This window comes from Microtus pennsylvanicus, chromosome 20 (genome assembly GCF_037038515.1).
Source record: "Microtus pennsylvanicus isolate mMicPen1 chromosome 20, mMicPen1.hap1, whole genome shotgun sequence".
NCBI classification, from domain to species: Eukaryota; Metazoa; Chordata; class Mammalia; order Rodentia; family Cricetidae; genus Microtus; species Microtus pennsylvanicus.
In genome coordinates, this window is record NC_134598.1 from 37,513,588 (window position 1) to 37,533,043 (window position 19,456).

The 19,456-nt window shown below is 44.0% G+C and overlaps 1 protein-coding gene across 1 annotated transcript in view; it reads left to right on the forward strand.

The window, feature by feature from the left end:
• The window catches only part of Polr3b (RNA polymerase III subunit B), a 106,949-nt gene that overhangs the window by 17,614 nt on the left and 69,879 nt on the right, over positions 1–19,456 (forward strand). The window contains exons 10-12 of the mRNA XM_075954157.1: positions 10,008–10,130; positions 15,543–15,662; positions 18,832–18,966. Coding sequence (XP_075810272.1) covers positions 10,008–10,130; positions 15,543–15,662; positions 18,832–18,966 — 378 coding nt within the window. The remainder of the gene's footprint in view (positions 1–10,007; positions 10,131–15,542; positions 15,663–18,831; positions 18,967–19,456) is intronic.

Genomic DNA, 19,456 nt, shown 5'->3' on the forward strand with positions numbered 1-19,456 from the left:
GTGAGTGTTGACATGTATATATGTATGAATGTACAGTCTGTAGTGTGTGTCTCTGTGTGTGTGTATCTGTATGTGTTTGTGTGTATATATGATGTGTGTGTGTATGTCTGTGCCTGTGTGCATATCTGTATGTGTTTGTGTGTGTATGTCTTTATGTGTTTGTGTGTATATATGATGTGTGTGTCTGTATGTGTTTGTGTGTATGTATGATGTGTGTGTGTGTGTGTGTGTGTGTGTAGGCCGGAGGATTTGTAGAAGTCAGTTTTCTCCTTCTACTGTGTGGATTCTGTATGAATGCAGCTCATCAGGTTTGGCGGTCGCACCTTCACCCACCTAGCCAACTCACCTGTCCTAGTGGTTTTTTATTTTTGTTTTTTTCTATATAGAATTAGGTAAGGTAGAATTGGGCAGGTAAGGGATCCTAGGAGTATCATATCTAAGTTGTATATTATTCTTTTTTTTTTTTTTTAGGAGATACCAGAGTGTAGAAAGGTATAGTCATGAATAAGCCTTTCTCCACCCTCTTCTTAACTATACAGTGCTACCTAGAGATCCCACTGCCAGTTTCCCATGAGCCTTTCAAGGGGTAGTTTACAGATTCATGAGTAGAAATAGATCTGTTTTGTCGATGTGTGCAGTGCAGATTATTTCTTTAGCTCTGTTTTTGGTCTTGTAACTGCATCTTGGGTGTGGTGTAATGGTTGTATGTGCAGACTTGGTTTCTCCTCTTTGCCATGGTAAGATACTAAATGACAAAAGCAGCACCCAGGACAAAGTGGTCTGTTTTGTAGTTCATCGTGGCACGAAAACCAACATGGCAGAAGCCTGAGGCAGCTGGTCACGATCTTTCATAACGTCCAGGACCGCAGCTCAGGGTGTGCTGTCACTCAGAGTGGCTGTGTCTTCCTATCTCAGTAATGTAATCAAGACAGGTCCCACAGCATGCGCAGAAGCCTGCTCATCAGGTCGACAGTGGGGATTAGCCACCATACAGGCCTGTTAACAGACTGTTCCACCTGTAGCAAGTCTTTTTGTGTCCCGCCAGCCAGCTCTCAAATAACTACGCAGAGACTGCTTATTAGTTATAAAAGCTTGAACTTAGTTTAGGGTTGTCCCATTAGCTCTTACAACTTAAATCAACCTGTTCATGTTATCTACATTTTGCCTTGTGACTTTTAACCTTACTTTCCTCTTCAACCTCTGTCTCCTCTCCATCTGGCTGCTGACTCTGCCTTTCTTCATTCCAGAGTCCTCTGTCCCTGGAAGTCACACCTAACCTCTTTCTGTCTAGATATTGGTCATTCAGCTCTTCATTACACTAATCACAGCAAATAAATCTTTGCACAGTGTACAAATATCCCACAATATGTTTCAGGAGCAAGGACATCTACAGGCTCTATATTAGGAAATTCCAGACCTCTTCTTTTTTATAGGCGTCTAGATTCTGTTGTTTCTAAATAAACATGTGTCTTTACTATTGAACTGGATTTTTAGGCTTGTTTAAGGGTTGGCTTGAAACCTGAAAAGCTATTTCCTGTAGAAATGCTTAATTGATATTCTTCTCTGAAAGTCCTGTGGTTTGTTTTACACGCTATGAGGTGTGAATATGTATTACACAGATCTCGATGACTAACTTGACTAATACAGAGCCCAGACGGTTCCAGGGAGCACAGCCCCGCATGCCAGGTGATCTTAGAGACAAGCGGTGGTTCCAGGGAGCACAGCCCCGCATGCCAGGTGATCTTAGAGACAAGCAGTGGTTCCAGGGAGCACAGCCCAGCATACCCAGGTGATCTTAGAGACAAGAGATGGTTCCAGGGAGCACAACCCAGCATACCAGGTGATCTTAGAGACAAGCAGTGGTTCCAGGGAGCACAGCCCAGCATGCCAGGTGATCTTAGAGACAAGCAGTGGTTCCAGGGAGCACAGCCCAGCATACCCAGGTGATCTTAGAGACAAGCAGTGGTTCCAGGGAGCACAGCCCAGCATGCCAGGTGATCTTAGAGACAAGCAGTGGTTCCAGGGAGCACAGCCCAGCATGCCAGGTGATCTTAGAGACAAGAGATGGTTCCAGGGAGCACAGCCCAGCATACCAGGTGATCTTAGAGACAAGCGGTGGTTCCAGGGAGCACAGCCCCGCATGCCAGGTGATCTTAGAGACAAGCAGTGGTTCCAGGGAGCACAGCCCTGCATACCAGGTGATCTTAGAGACAAGCGGTGGTTCCAGGGAGCACAGCCCCGCATGCCAGGTGATCTTAGAGACAAGCAGTGGTTCCAGGGAGCACAGCCCAGCATACCCAGATGATCTTAGAGACAAGAGATGGTTCCAGGGAGCACAACCCAGCATACCAGGTGATCTTAGAGACAAGCAGTGGTTCCAGGGAGCACAGCCCAGCATGCCAGGTGATCTTAGAGACAAGCGGTGGTTCCAGGGAGCACAGCCCAGCATACCCAGGTGATCTTAGAGACAAGAGATGGTTCCAGGGAGCACAGCCCAGCATACCCAGGTGATCTTAGAGACAAGAGATGGTTCCAGGGAGCATAGCCCAGCATGCCAGGTGATCTTAGAGACAAGCGGTGGTTCCAGGGAGCACAGCCCAGCATACCCAGGTGATCTTAGAGACAAGAGATGGTTCCAGGGAGCACAGCCCAGCATGCCAGGTGATCTTAGAGACAAGCGGTGGTTCCAGGGAGCACAACCCAGCATACCAGGTGATCTTAGAGACAAGCGGTGGTTCCAGGGAGCACAGCCCAGCATGCCAGGTGATCTTAGAGACAAGAGATGGTTCCAGGGAGCATAGCCCAGCATGCCAGGTGATCTTAGAGACAAGCGGTGGTTCCAGGGAGCACAACCCAGCATACCAGGTGATCTTAGAGACAAGCGGTGGTTCCAGGGAGCACAGCCCAGCATGCCAGGTGATCTTAGAGACAAGCAGTGGTTCCAGGGAGCACAGCCCAGCATGCCAGGTGATCTTAGAGACAAGAGATGGTTCCAGGGAGCATAGCCCAGCATGCCAGGTGATCTTAGAGACAAGCGGTGGTTCCAGGGAGCACAACCCAGCATACCAGGTGATCTTAGAGACAAGCGGTGGTTCCAGGGAGCACAGCCCAGCATGCCAGGTGATCTTAGAGACAAGCAGTGGTTCCAGGGAGCACAGCCCAGCATGCCAGGTGATCTTAGAGACAAGAGATGGTTCCAGGGAGCACAACCCAGCATACCAGGTGATCTTAGAGACAAGCGGTGGTTCCAGGGAGCATAGCCCAGCATGCCAGGTGATCTTAGAGACAAGCGGTGGTTCCAGGGAGCACAGCCCAGCATGCCAGGTGATCTTAGCGATGAGCACTGCTCAGTAGCATCCTTCAGTTTCTCTGTGGTATCAGTGTTCCTGTCCCACAGCTGCTTACAGTAGAAATGGGATCCACACGCAGAGATCCTGTGCAGCGGTGTAACTAATCTGCTTAAAAAGGAAAACCATTTGGAGTCTCCAAGAAGAGACTGAGCCACTACTCCTAAAGATGTCCACGACTGCACAGTCGTCTGGGCATCAGGCTTCTCAAGTCCGGCTTGTGGTCACGGTGGGATATGTCCCACTCATTCACAAGTATCGAGTACGTGCTGATTAGTCAGGTCCTTTAACTTGAGAAATAACCATATTTGAAACGCAGTCTCATGAAAGAGGATCTATAAACTATTTTCTATGCCTAGTATATACACTTTTGAGTTCTATAAAAGGTGGAGTCGTTAATTTTCTTTACAAGAGGATGACTGTAATCATAGTGATAGCACCATTATGTCAGGTCCAGAGAGTCTCGCACCTGCTGCTGTCTTAGTTCCTTTCTTTGAAGTTTGTGTTTTCAAGCACAGAAGGAACTTTGTTTTCTTAGGAGAATTCTACCGCACCCAGCAGTGTCTGGTGCTACACATGCAGTGATGTAGACGTTTTATCTGTCAGCCTGGAGTTATATCTTCAGCAGAGGGCAGTATATCTCCATGTATTCATGCACTTCTCTTTTTTTTTTTCTTTAAAGTTTCAAACATGAGAATGCACAGCATTGCTATTTTTAGACTAGGAGTATTAATTAACCAGAAACCCTATGATCTTTTTATCACACATGTAGAAAATGTGTAATAAGATACAGGCATGGATTAAAAATCTGAAAGGATTTTAAACTTTTTTTTGACTATCTGATCAAAGTTTAATAAAATAATTTTATATTAATATTTAATATTTATATTGTAAGCATAAACAGCTGACTTAAGTTCTATCTAGAAAAAGACTGAATTAACAGTCTAGTTTTTTTTTATATAACCAGTTATAAATGAAGAGAGGCTCTGAAAAATGTAGCACGTTTTAATATATTTTGCAGGTCATTTTTTGTGACTTGTGATACACGCAACAACTTACTTTGTGTTTTACATGATGATAGGTTATGGCATCTTTCCGCATCATCGCCATTAGTGATTATTATGTGGGCAATTTACTTTTCAGCTTCTTAGAGTATGATTTTAGGTATTTTTCCCACTTGGATGTTTTCAGTCTTACACACACCCTAAAATGATTGTCCTTATCATACATGTTCATACCCATTGCTGATAGATTATGGGATTTTAATCCTGGCAGTGGGATTGTATCTCTTCAACACTTGGTAAGTGTTGCATATAATTTCCAGAAATGTGTTCACTAATTATCTAATAAGCACTATGTAACATTTAAAATAAGCATTTAAAACTTTTTTAGTTCAGATAAGTGAATTTAGTATTTTGATCATAGGTTATCGTTGTTGGGTCCTTCTCTTCAGGAGTGTTCCGGTCAGCTGCTGAGAACTACCTGCTGACAGTGCAGGGTGCTGAAGATCTAGGAGACAGACGATTTAGCCTATGTTGTGTGAGAGGGCCTGCTTTTGGTCCCGGCTGCCCTGCTAGCTTACACCCGAAATAATCACACAGAAATTGTATTAATTAAATCACTGCCTGGCCCATTATGTCTAGCCTCTTATTGGCTAACTCTCACATCTTGATTTAACCCATTTCTAATAATCTGTATAACACCACGAGGTTGTGGTTTACCGGGAAAGAGTCTAACCAGTGTCAGTCTTGGACAGGAGCTTCATGGCGTCTGCCACACTGCCCTTCTTCCCAGCATTCAGTTTGGTCTACTCCACCTATCTAAGTTCTGCCCTATCAAAAGGCAAAGGCAGTTTCTTTATTAAACCAATGAAAGCAACACATAGAAGGAACTCTTACACCAAGCCTAAATTTCTGTTTCTCCACTTAGTGGCTGTGTGATACTGGGCAGAACTCCCAACTTCTGTGAGTCCTGAATAACTCACCTTTCAAGAGAAAAGTCACCTCCCTGGGTGCTTTTGTAAGATACAGAGTGGTCACTTGTTCCCAGAAATGTGCCGTTTTTCTCTGCTCGGCCCTCCTTACCCATTGTCAGAAGCTGGGGAAAGTAAACCGGGATGCTGGAAGAGGCACATGTTTCTCTTTGTGTGTTGTATGTTTGACCTGATGGTTGTTGATCGTCACCAACAATTGGCTAACGGTGGCAGAAGCAGCAGGGTTTCCAGATGCCATGCTGAGGCTGAATATGATGGCTGGAGCCTGTAGGTCCTGGAGCAGCCTTATTTATGGACTTGACTGCACAGAGGCTCTCCTGCCATGAATCTTCCCTTTCCCCATTTTCTGTCACAGGCTTTCAGCACTGGCACTGTGGTGGCATCTGTAGCCCAAGAGGATCTCGGGAGCTGGGCTTTGTTTTTGTTCCTCAGACGCCAACTTCTATGGACGTTTTTATTTGTAGAGGGAAACAACTACAGTTTAAAAATGTCATTGCTGTTTCCATGTTGTCTGCCAGGACTGCTGTCCACAGTGATGAATGTCAGCTCCTTACAGAAAATCAGTCACTAGCATTTTCCTCTTCCGATCTTTAGAAGTTACACTTTGTAGGTGTGCGGGAGGACAGTTTCATGCCGCTTGTTAAAAGGTGCCTCTCCGGGCTTCTGATCAGTGTTACTGCTCTTGCCAGACCATGGGACCTTCAGACAAACGTCACCTGCCATTTTCCTACGGTTATTAGTTTATCGCATTTTCTCTGGACTTACTAGCCACTGGACATGATGAGGATTCAGGAGTACAAAGAGTTCCACAGAATGCTAGTTTTCAGGTGTCTAAATTACATCTGTGAAGCAAAATGGGTGGGCATTTTGTTGGTTTCCATGGCGATATGTTATTTATTTGTAGCCATGACTGCTGAAGGCTACACAGTGCTAAAGTTGATTCAGTCTTTGGAGCTGAGGCTCTTTTGACAAGACTTGGCTGAGTCACAGCCCCTGCATCTCAGTGACCTGGTGGAAGGGTTTAGCCTTTGTGGGACAGCTTTGGCAGGCCTCACGTCTTCTGCTTATGGCATCTGTCACCGTTGCTTGGCACAGCTTTCTTCCACAGCTTAGGTGTGTTTGGAGGGCCAGGCAGTCTGTTGAGATTCATTTTAAGCCATCCAGGAGTGATAGGCAATTTAAAAACTACTACTATTTAGATCCTATACCAGGACAACTTGTGTGACCAACCAAGTTATGAATGAGGAAGGATTCGTTTCCATTATTATTATAAAACTCCAAAGTACATGACTAGCTTGTAGTCTTTTATTTCACTTGGAAATTTTGCTACAGTGAAGTGACTAAAATAAGCCAATTGGACTCCGATTTAATAGCATGACTACTTTCTTTGCTTATTAAAAAAATTAAAATCAGTCGCTTTTTGAACTGCTAACCTTTTAATCATAAAAGGCGATTTTCAGAAATTTGTATGGTTTTGAAATAGTGACATTAATCTTAGCAGCTACTTGAATAAATGCTTTTTTTAAAAAAAGTAATTTATTTAATTTTATGCATATTGGTGTGAGGGTGTCAGATTCCTTGGAACTGAGTTACTGACAGTTGTGAGCTGCCATGTGGGTGCTGGGAATGTCTGAACCTGGGTCCTCTGGAAAGGGCAGCCAGTGCTCTTAAACACTGAGCCATCTTGCCAGCCTCTTGAATAAATGCTTTATATTAAATTAGGGATAAAATGGCTACAAAAATTAACAAAAAATGTGATTTGAATCTTGAGAATTTATATCTGAAGGAAAAGTTTGGATCTACTTTTTACCAAAAGCACAGGCCTATAATCCCGGCACTGGGAACGCTGAGGCAGGAGGATTAACAGTCTAAGGCCAGTTTGTTTCAAAAATAAAACTCTTTGTTCAAATAGTGTGTTTAATTCCTAAAGTTGTTACATTTGCTGTCTGAGCTGGATATGAATTATCACCCTGTTGTGTGACTTTTCCTGGGGAAAACATGGACAAACATCTGAATGAAGGGACTCCATCCTGGTTTAGCTTGGTGAAGCAGTGAGTTCATTGGGGTTGCTTGTGGGATGTGGGTGCAGGGCTCTCGAGGCAGCCGTAGAACCAAGAGGGCCATGCCAGCATGGGTGTCAGCTCACTGAAGCCACAGTCGTGGGGCTCCCTGTTCAGGTGTCAGGCACTTTTAGTAAAGAGTCCCCCTCTCCCTGCAGTTTGTTCAGAGCTTGTGTGGCTTTGGAGAAAGACAGCCTGACTTCTACAACTTTTCTGTTTTGCTTTATTTTGTTTTGGGATAAGGTCTCACTCTGCAGCAGTCTGGAATTCACTGTGTGGACCAGGCCAGCCAGCTTTGAACTCACAGAGCTCTGCCTGCCTCTGCCTCCTGAGCACTGGGATTAAAGGTGTGTGCCACTGCACATCTGGCTGAGTCCTAAAACTTCCTGTTCTTCTAAGTTCTGTAAGGTGCATTAGTGTCCTGAGCTCTGTGTAAGATGCATTAGTGTCCTGAGTCCTGTAAGGTGCATTAGTGTCCTGAGTCCTGTAAGATGCATTAGTGTCCTGAGTCCTGTAAGATGCATTAGTGTCCTGAGTCCTGTAAGATGCATTAGTGTCCTGAGTCCTGTAAGGTGCATTAGTGTCCTGAGTCCTGTAAGATGCATTAGTGTCCTGAGTCCTGTAAGGTGCATTAGTGTCCTGAGTTCTGTAAGATGCATTAGTGTCCTGAGCTCTGTGTAAGATGCATTAGTGTCCTGAGCTCTGTGTAAGATGCATTAGTGTCCTGAGCTCTGTGTAAGATGCATTAGTGTCCTGAGCTCTGTGTAAGATGCATTAGTGTCCTGAGTCCTGTAAGGTACATTACTGTCCTGAGTTCTGTAAGATGCATTAGTGTCCTGAGCTCTGTGTAAGATGCATTAGTGTCCTGAGCTCTGTGTAAGATGCATTAGTGTCCTGAGTCCTGTAAGGTGCATTAGTGTCCTGAGTCCTGTAAGATGCATTAGTGTCCTGAGTCCTGTAAGGTGCATTAGTGTCCTGAGTCCTGTAAGATGCATTAGTGTCCTGAGTCCTGTAAGGTGCATTAGTGTTCTGAGCTCTGTGTAAGATGCATTAGCGTCCTAAGTCCCCTATGTTCCTATGCTTCCTCAGTTTCCGGAGTATGTGAGCCTCCTCTTCCTTTTAGGAAGGGGTATGTCAATTCAGAAATAGCTACAAAAACACATCTTCGCTCTGCTGGTCAGAGTTTGGGGGTGATTTGGCTGGGTGGTTCTGGCTCAGGGCTTTTCTGTTATTAGTCTGTCTTTCTGTTGTCACCTGATGCTGGGCAACCACCAGCATGGTAGGAAGCTGTAAGGGTTGTTTTTTTTTTTTTTTAACCTCTCAACGTTCTCACATTCTTCGTGGGTGCCCTCACGATTTGGCACCAGGAGGAAGCAGGAAAACTACAGTGTCTGTAATCAAGCCTCCAAAACTGAGCAGGTCATTTCTTCCCACACAGGAGACACCACGTTTACTCTGCTCTCAGAGGAGTTGGTGGTAGGGGCTTGGGGGACATTTTCAGACCCCCTCAGTTGGTATAAAGGGGACATAGCAGCTACTTAGCATCCCCCACATCTTCAGAATTTTCAAGGTCTAATGAGTGACCCTAGAACTTTGCGCTGGCGGGGTTCCATTAGTACCACAGTGACGGACGTATATGACAGCGATAGGGCTGGTGTTATCTCTGTCACTGGCGGGGTTCCATTGGTACCACAGTGACGGACGTATATGACAGCGATAGGGCTGGTGTTATCTCTGTCATATTATTGACAGCAATAGAGTTGTTTCCAGATAGACACCCTCAGTGGTGTGCAGGACCGTGTCCTTGACGTTCCCTGCACAGGAGCTGGGAACTCCGTTTCCTTCTCCTCTGTGTGGAAGAAAATTGAGAAGAGAAGTGACAAGCTTGACTGGGCAGTTATTTCTCCTCTGATTCAGTCTTCTCTCCAAACAGAAGGCATTTTGGTGCAAACACGACTTTTCCCCCTGGCTATGAAGAAGGCTTCCTGCAGCAGGCTTCCATCCCCTGTAGGATTTGCATTTCCGCACCAGGAGAGGGCTGGTGGGATTACTCTGTGTCTCTCCTCATGGTGGTTCTCTGGCCAAGTGTGTGAGTGAGTGAGTGAGTGAGTGAGTGAGTGAGTGAGTGAGTGAGTGAGTGAGCGAGCACAGGACCATGTGGGACAACAGAGACGCGCAGCCACTGTCACCTTGCAACACTTAAGGTTTCTAGTCGGGGTTACCCTCATATTCAGCTGTGTTTATTTCTGACTTGCTACCTTTGGGGGTCTTGCTTTAAGTTTGCTATTGTTGCTGTGACCAGGCCTCTCTGATAGACTTCCCAGCCTCATTTCTTCGTGGTGAGACTCTCAGAATATTTAAAAAAAAATTGGAACCGTTTTACACATGCAGAAATATTTGAGGGTGTTTGTTTTCCTAAATGACAATTTCTATTTCAGGTTCTTGTGCAGCTTGGGCTATGGCTGCCAATGCCAGATGGCACCGTTTCTAAGAGAAGAGCTGGCTTTTGCTTAGAAGTAATACCCACAAACAATGCCAGATTAGCATAAGCAAATGTCAGTGAGTGAACACAGAGCCAACACTCTCCGTCTTTTCTTCCCTTCCTAGGCCATGGGTGTTGAGAGTGACCAGGAAATTGTGCAGATGATTGGAACAGAGGAGCACGTGATGGCTGCATTTGGGCCCAGCTTGGAGGAGTGCCAGAAAGCTCAGATTTTCACACAGATGCAGGTGTGTCCTTTCATGGTGTCCTTTGCTGTGGATTGAGACTTCGGTGCTGTTCATCTTAATAAGCCACTCTGCAGTGACTTTGGGGGTGTAGGTCTGGTAAGGGGCTCGAGGAGAATAGTGCCACAGGAGTTCTTCTGACTCCCTCTGTAAAGTGGAGGAAGAAGTCTGCCTGTGCCAGTCGTCAGCCTGTGGTTTCTGGAGTTTTCAGAAAAGGGCTTCGTGGAGAGGAGGCTGCTCGTGTGCTTCAGTAACAGGCACCATTTGGGGATATCATTCAAGGGATAGCACGCTTTCAAAGCCCTGGCAGCTCCAGCCTGAGGCTTGCCTTCTTTCATTTTCTCTTTGATATCCTTTTGGTGGCAGTGTTGGGGGTGTGTCGCTATGATAAAACACCATGACCAAAAGCAACTAAAGGAAGAGTTCCTTTTGGCTCGCAGTTCCAGAGGGACAGCGTCCATGATAGTGGAGAGAACGTGGTAGCAGGAAGCTGGCCACGCACATTTTCGCTGACACAAAGGAAGTCAGCAGAGAGCGGGAATTGGGGCAAGGCCACCCTCACATCCCACTCCCAGTGACCTCCAACATAGCTCTCCCTCTTGAAGATTCCATAACCACCAACTGGGGACCAAGAGTTGAAATACATGAGCTATGGGAGACATTCCTTAGTTAACACAGCGGGGACCAAGCCCAGGGCTTCGTGCGTACATTGCAGGCGCTCTGCCAGTGGGCTGTGTCCTTAGCTCCTGGTATCCATTTCATCTCCAGCGTCCCATTTTCTGAGCTCCTAATTACTTCAGTGTTAAGAAAGGTCCAGGAATCATCCCTTTTATTCCCTCAGGATCTTCACTGACCTCAGGTACACCTGGTTAGGACCATGGACTCTAAGGACAAGATTCAAAGGTGATGTTAGGGAATCCATGTGTGTAAGCATAATTTTAAAATTTTATAATTTTAAAAACTAATTATACTTTCTTTTTCCTGTGGGAGAGTCCTCATAGCATGTGGGCGTTTTAGTCTGATATTCCCAAGGTATTTTGCTGACTTTGAGTCTCTGTCATTCCTCTTGCCCTCTTGGAGCCAGGGATGCCTTTCTATAGAACTAGACTAGGCGGTTTGAATTTGTCCATATGTACGTTGTCTAGCCTGTGAAATACTTAAAGGAAAATATAAATCCTGGGTCTCTTTCTTCTGGTCACCTGTGATACATGTAGAGAGAACATTCCCACTTAATTGTGTTTGTGTGTTCTGAACTGAGGTCAGTCTTGGGGGTGTTTAGATCACGCCATGCACTTAGGAAGGCCGATGCCGTCCTAGCACGTGCGGTTCCAGAGCACAGCACTAGGAAGTGTTCCTCACTGCTCTACTCTCTCCACACTCGTGGGGAATGGACTCAAATAACTGGGCAGATAACATCAGGAAACATTATTTTGATTAGGAAGTACTGTTATTTTTGGCCTTTCTTGAAAGTAAAATATTTGGTAGGCATGAATCTTCGTTAAAAAAAAAAACCCAAAACTTAAGGAGTATCTGGACATTGGTGGTGTACATCTTTAATCCCAGCACTTGGAAGGCAGAGGCAGGCAGATCTCTGTGAGTTCAAGGCCAGCCTGGTCTACAGAGTAAGTTCCAGGACAGTCAGGGCTACACAGAGAAACCCTGTCTCCAAAGACCAACAAGAACAACAACAACACCCCTTCCCCCCAAAAAAATTAAAATAAAATAAATCAAGGAATCCTGTCTAGGGATCTAAGAACATAGAGGGGAAACATTAAGAAGTGAGCAGAAGCAGAAAATGAATACTCATCCTTTAAACAACAGGTTCACTTTGGGCGGCTTGCTGTTCCTTATGTGACGAAGGAGTGAATGGTGCCCTAGTGGTCACCGAGGGCTCCGATAACTTCCTTCCACATCTTCACCTGCTCGGTCAGGTGTCCTTGCAGCGCTGTGTGAGCAAGGGCCACGGTGGTTGGAAACTCACATCTGTGTCTGTTAAGAGAAACTGTGGAAGCTTTTCAGATAACTCAGTGAGATTAGGTCAGAGAAAAGATGGAATCATTAACTTCAGAGAGACAAATGTTTTGTTTCCCTGAACAGAAAATAATGAATTTCTAGTTGCTTACAGACTATGTGCTAGGTTAATAATAATCCAAATGTTTGCTACATTGAACATACAGTATTGGTTATGAAAACGTGAGTGTTCTCTCTTTTTCTGAATGAGCATGAAGAAAGCACACTTCACTGTGGAATAGTGTGTGTGACCAAACTTCCTGGGGGAGACACAACATACTCACGACAGACCAAAGTGTGGACACCACCCACGGCCAACCTGGTGAACCAGCGAGTTTTCTTGGAAGAATGTAGATAAGGCTTTTTTACAGGAACATGGGTGACGGACAGCTCACAGAAGCTTGGTGTCTTGAGTGCACTTGCGCAGCCTGCAGGGCAGCTCACCAGGTTGGAGAGCGTCCTTTCCAAGTGCCTCAGTTGGTCTAAAGCTCTTCCAGGCAGCTCGGCTGGTCCTGCAGTTCCACTTGTCCTGGAGGAACTCTCAGATTCATTTGCTTCTCTGGCAGGGAGGGTCCTGGTGAATCTGGTCAGTTTCAGGGACTTCCTGAAGCTATGTTGAGTTGTTTGCCTTGCTGCTCCTGGAGCTTCTCTGTGAGATGGAATGTTTTGTCTTGGAGGATACTGCACACCACAGATGCCCTTAGCCCTTTTGAAGGTGTGATGCTTCAGTCAGTTGCTTACAGTGTAGGTGTGGTTTGCTTTCATGCCTGTTTTTAGCCTCCACCATTTCCTCGGTCTATGTTATTTATATGGTTTTTATTACTGTCAAGCGCTCTGGTGTATAGATGCCTTTTGGGGAATGTTGCTAGGAATAGTATTTTGGCTTGCCTTGGTAGACTGTTTCTGCATTCCTCACACTGTGGCATCACTGGGTACCCAGGCAAGAGTTGGCAGTGTGACATCAGAAGGGATTCCCCTCTCCTTGTACCCCTCTCATTTTTTCTTCAAAGTGAGAAATCTTGCACCCTTTCCAAGGGAGAAAACTTCAATGACCTCTCAGTTTAGAGAACATCAAGCTGCCTATTACTCGCATTTCCTGCCAGGTGGGCTTCCCTCATTCAGTTCCTTGTTGGTTACTAAGCACTTCAGGGTCTGCTCTTATATAGAGATAAGTAACTTTAATCATGTAACTTTACAAAGTGGACAGTATTTCCATTTTCCCTGAGTTTCCTTATGTTCCCTTGGTTTTCACCTCTGTCCTCTGACACCCCACACACTACCCCACCCCTGATATTAGGATGGTTTTACCTTATTTGTTCCAGAGCTTTATGTATGGAATTAGGTTGTGTGTTTTGTGTCTAACTTTTGCTAAACATACTGTCCAAAATTTTCCCGAAAGTTTTTGGTTCTTGTTTGTTGTTCCTTTTCATGTTGTTATCCATGCTGCCCGTCCCTTTTTATTGTTTAGTAATATTCTGTGGTGTCTGTACCAGCTTTTCCCTTTTGTGTTGATGTTCATTTGGATCTCTTTCCTTTGCTTTTGAACAGTGCTACCACTAACAAGTCTTTGTATGGACAAGTTTTCATTTCTTTGGGGTAAATACATGGAGTCGAATTACTGGTCAAGAAAACAGTGCATATTTGACTTTTATAAGGCTGAAATTGCCACACTTTCCCAGTCCCCAAGTGATCATACCATTTAATTACTGACCACAGTGAACAAGTCCCATTGTTCTTGTTCTCGCAGTATTTGGTGTTGTGTCTTTTTAATTTTAGATGTTCTAGCAGGTGTGTAGCATTATCTTATCTTGGCCTAAATACTCATTTCTGATGGCAGATTATGTCAGGCACTTCTGATGTGTGACTTTCTTTGTGAGGGTTCAAACTGATTATTAGTTCACTGTCTACGTTGTTCATCATTTTATTAATGAATTTCAGACTCCTTTTAAAAATGAAGTCTGAGCCAGGCATGGTGGCACATGTCTTTAATCCCAGCACTTAGGAGGCAGAGGCAGGTGGATCTCTGTGAGTTCAAGGACAGCCAGGGCTACACAGAGAAACCCTGTCTACAAAAACCAAAACAAACAAAATATAAACGAGGCCTGGATATAAACCCCATATCCAGCTTTCACATTGCAAACACTGCCCCGGCTTTCTTTGCTTCCACAGTGTTGTTGACCTCTGTCTTCTGCAGTCACATTTCCTCTGTCCTCTTTAAGGAGGTCTCTGCCTGTTCCAGATTAGGACATTGTCTGTGTCTTTCTCTAGGAATCATATACTTCAGCTTCCGTGTTAGATACAAAGTCTTTTTTTTGCTTTGTTTGTTTTTCAAGACTAGGTAGCCCAGAATGTCCTGGAACTCACTCTGTAGACCAAGCTGGCCTCAAACTCAGAAATCCTCCTGCCTCTGCCTCCCTGTTGCTGTCATTAAAGCCCCGTGCACCAACACCTGGCAGGCCTCAAGTCCTATCTGAGGTTAGTTTCTCCTTTCGATGTGATGTGGACGCCCAGGCTCCTGTGCATGTTTGGGTGCTGAGCTGTGTTTCTCCACCAGTCATTCAAAGGACAGCTTTTCTCATTGACTTGTTTGGACAATTTTGTCAAGAGCCAGTTCACCCCTCAGTGTGGTTTATTTCTGTCTTTCTCTCCCCACTTACAGTTACATCATTTTCATCCTGAAGACTGGGTCTGTCTGTGTAGCCACAGTGATCCACCTGCCTCTGCCTCCCAAGGGTTGAGATTGAAGGCCTGTGATATCACTGCCTGGCTACTGTAGTTTTATAGTTGAAACCATGATGTCAGCTATCCAAGCCCTTTGCATATCCATGTTAATTGTAGTACCCAGGACTTAAGAATCAACCAATTTTGGGTTTTTTAATCCTGCTGGGGATAAAATGACCTATTATGTAATTTAGGATGAATTTCAACTGTAAGTCATGCCATCAAGTCATCCAGTTCATGACGTTCATCCAGCATTTATTTGGGTTTTCTTTACCTTGTAGCTCTTAGTGTAGAGATCTTGACATGGTTTCCTTTTTCTATTTTTTTTTTTAAAATAAGAACAATCCCATCTCACAGTGATATTCTGAATGAAGAATTGATGACTGCCTTATAGATACACACAAACACATTTTTTATCTATGGTTTCTCAATTCCCTATAAATAATTATGTGTCAATTTTATAGAAATAAAATATTTTTAAAAATCAAATGATGTGGTTCAAGGGAACCTGTGTATTAGGTTGTCAGTGTGCTATAGTATTTTGTTGCTTATTGATGATATTGACACTTTATTCACAAAGCAGCAGTCTGTGTACCCAGGGTCCTTGTCTTCTTTGTTTATAACAGCCCATGGGCACTGATGATCTCCAGTGATGTAATTCAGACACCCTTTGTTCTTTTATAGGCACTAAAATATATAGGGAATAAAGTAAGAAGACAAAGAATGTGGGGAGGTGGACCAAAGAAAACAAAAATAGAAGAAGCAAGAGAACTCCTGGCTTCTACCATTCTGACCCATGTACCGGTGAGTAATTGCCAGCTATGAATGAATGATGTCTGTGAGATTCGTGAATTCCTCCCAAAGACTCTGGAATGTGGTTTCTGCTGTTGGAAGTGCATCCCCAAGAGCTAGGCACTGTCCTGCCCCATTGGAACTTAGCTCCCATTATCAGCAGTTGTTTGTAGTCAGGGTTGGCTGCATCACTTCTTTAAAATGCTCATTTGCTGAGTTGTCCCCATGGCCTTGAATTCCTTAGTGTCTCGCTTCTGTCATACATAGCTGGTGAGTGTGCAGAGAGAAGCTGGAGCCTGCCTGGTGGCCTTGAAGTGGGTTGTGTTTCTGTTAGCTCATCATATGTTAGGTATTGCTGGGAGTCATTCTTTCCCTCAGTGAATGTGTGGGCCCCTTTTGCTAACTCGTAGCTCCCAAGTGTTCCATCATGTATGATCTAATCACAGAGTTACGAACTATCCCTTCAGGGAATCTATGGATGTAGACCAGCCTTGTAGTGGCATTAGGTTCAGTTTTCTTACCTTAAAACACTGTGAGCAAATGGTATATATGTCTGCACTGCTCTGTAGCTTCTGTTTGTGTGTCTGTGATCTACTCAGAAAATTATAAAATTCCTCTCATTGAAGCTGTATTTGAAGTCTGTTTTAGGCTCTTATGGATGATTGAAAGGAGTTTAAAATTCCAGACAGCAAAAGTGGGTAATGGTAGCTAATAGAGCTTTGGAGTTAGAGATGCAGTTGTCCAGGTCTCGGTTTTGAACTAATTTGAATTCTCTGGTTAGGGTTAGGTTTCTTCATAATGAAGTAACACTACTTCCTCCCAAGTCCCTTGTGATGATTCAGGGGTACAGCCTATGCAGAAAGCTCTGTTTCCCAGTTCTCCAAGGTGGTGTAGTCCATTAGGAGCCCGGCTTACCTTAATCTGTGATGTCAGGAAGAGCCTCGGTGACCATGCTGGCTGTGCAGAACTTTGCTAAATTTGGCTCAGAAAGTGTAATTCCTTTGCCCTTTTGCAAAGAGATTGAACTATGGTTTTTAAATTTTAACTATAAATATTTGACTAAAGAATATATGAATTAGGAAAAGACTTAGAGTTTTTAAAATAGTTTGAGACAGGTTTTTTTTTTGTTTTTTACATAAGTTAAAACTTTGAGGGTAATACAGGAAAATGATATATTACCAAGATAAAGCAATACTGTTTGTCATTCTTCAAGACCCAGGCTCAAGGGCATTCTCTTGGTTAACACCTGGGAGTTTGCTAGAAATAGTGAAACTCTCCCTAGACCTATTAGTCAGAAACTCCAGAGCGACCCTCAGCCTAGCCACATGTATTATAGCAAGTCTTTCAGGTGCCTGTGACACATATATAGATTGAAAAACCTTAACTGTTAAGAGGGGTGATACTCAAAAGTCTCCAGATTCTGTTGACAGTTCTATTCCAGCAGTCTGCTCAGTTTAGATCCTCTTACCCATTTCAGGTAATTCATGTTAACCCCCTCCAAGGAATGTCTGAACTGCTGTTGGTAGTCTATAAGTCATATATATAGTCTACAAGTCATGGATATGGTCTACAAGTCATGTGTATAGTCTACAAGTCATATGTATTGTCTATAAGCCATGTGTATAGTCTATAAGTCATGTGTATAGTCTACAAGTCATGTGTATAGTCTACAAGTCATGGATATAGTCTTCAAGTCATGTGTATAGACTACAAGTCGTGTGTATAGTCGACAAGTCATGTGTATAGGCTACAAGTCATGTGTATAGGCTACAAGTCATGTGTATAGTCTACAAGTCATGGATATAGTCTACAAGTCATGTGCAGTTATCAGTGTAGAGAGTTCCCACTTTCCATGTGATTGTGGACAATGTCCTGGAAAAATGTGCTCAGAATGAATTAATTTCAGTTTAGGTCTAGGGTTGGGTTTCAAGCATTTAGTAGTTAAAAAGGGAGATGGGCAAAATGAATTAAAGAACCAAAGAGTGTAGCAAAGATGACTGCTATGAATAGTCATGTTTCTTTCTACCTGTAAGTCCACTAGCATTTATGTATGTGAAAGGGCAATGTGAACTAGGCTTTGATGAAAATTAAAAATGTGATAAATAAAATATTTTCCTCACTGATAAGCAAAATAACTGTTTTGATTATTAAATAGCCAGAAGAGTTAGAACTGATCAGTTCAACTTACCCAACATGAAGTCCAGGAAAAGGAAATAGGACACAGAATTCTGTAAATAGTAACTGAGAATATAAATTATTATCCCTATATAACAAAGAGCTCCAGACCTCCATGGCTAAACATAACTGTGTTGTATCAGTCGTCGGTCTGTGTTCTCTAGTCTTAACCACAGTTGGAGCGGGTTCACTAATCTTAACCCACGGTTGGAGCGGGTTCACTAGTCTTAACCCGTGGTTGGACCGGGTTCACTAGTCTTAACCCACGGTTGGAGCGGGTTCACTAGTCTTAACCCACGGTTGGAGCGGGTTCACTAGTCTTAACCCGTGGTTGGAGCGGGTTCACTAGTCTTAACCCGTGGTTGGACCAGGTTCACTAGTCTTAACCCACGGTTGGAGCGGGTTCACTAGTCTTAACCCACGGTTGGAGCGGGTTCACTAGTCTTAACCCGTGGTTGGAGCGGGTTTACTAGTCTTAACCCACGGTTGGAACGGGTTCACTAGTCTTAACCCGTGGTTGGAGCGGGTTCACTAGTCTTAACCCACGGTTGGAGCGGGTTCACTAGTCTTAACTCGCGGTTGGAGCGGGTTCACTAGTCTTAACCCACGGTTGGAGCAGGTTGCTCGTCTTGGGGCTGTTGTGAAGTTGCAAACGGCAGCTGAGACTGGAGTCATCTGACGACTTCCCTGGGCTGGGTGTCCACCTGGCTCGCAGCCAAATGCACTGCTTTCCACTGTGTCCTAGGCTTGCTTTCTGATGCCTCGTGACTCAAGACAGTGAACACGCCAGTGGACATAAGGGTTGAAGAGACCAGGCATTAAATGCAGAGACACAAAGTCTAAACACCTCTTGGGAAGTTTATAGACTATTTGAATGTCTGAAAATAGGGAGAATTTTCCAACAGTTTATTGCTTCTTTATTTGAATGTGACATTGATTCTTTTCTCAAAGCACCTTCATTTAGCATGCACCGTCGCAAACTGTTTTTCTGGTTTCTGAATCACAGGTGAAGGAGTTCAATTTCCGAGCTAAGTGCATCTACACAGCAGTGATGGTGAGAAGGGTGATTCTGGCCCAAGGAGACAACAAAGTCGACGACAGAGACTATTATGGCAACAAGCGGCTGGAGTTGGCGGGACAGGTAGAATTTTATGTTCTTTGATAAGATTGATTTTGTAGTCACTTTACATATGAACTCATCCAAATCTAATAAAAACTATATATATATATATATTTATATATATGTATTAGTTTGAAGTATTACTTTTGCATATGACTTAGTGGTTTTTTTACACTGTGGAAAGTCTGTGGTCTTTAAATTACCTGTTTTGTATCTTTTGCTGAGATGTTTTTTCCCTTGTTCCAGCTGAACTGTGACTTTAAGTGGTATTAACAGTTGACTTAATTAACAATTTAATTTAGTTTCAATTAACAACTTCAATTAACAAATGTTTCTACAATACCTCCATATTTCAGGCTTGCTCCTAGGTGCTGTTGCTGGCTATACAGGAGGAAGATAGACTGACAAATGTGTGTGTGTGTATGTGTGTGTGTCTGTATCTGTGCACGTGCGCACGAGATTGGGTGCCTAAGGAGGCTCGAGCATCAGATCCCCTGGAGCTGGAGCCACA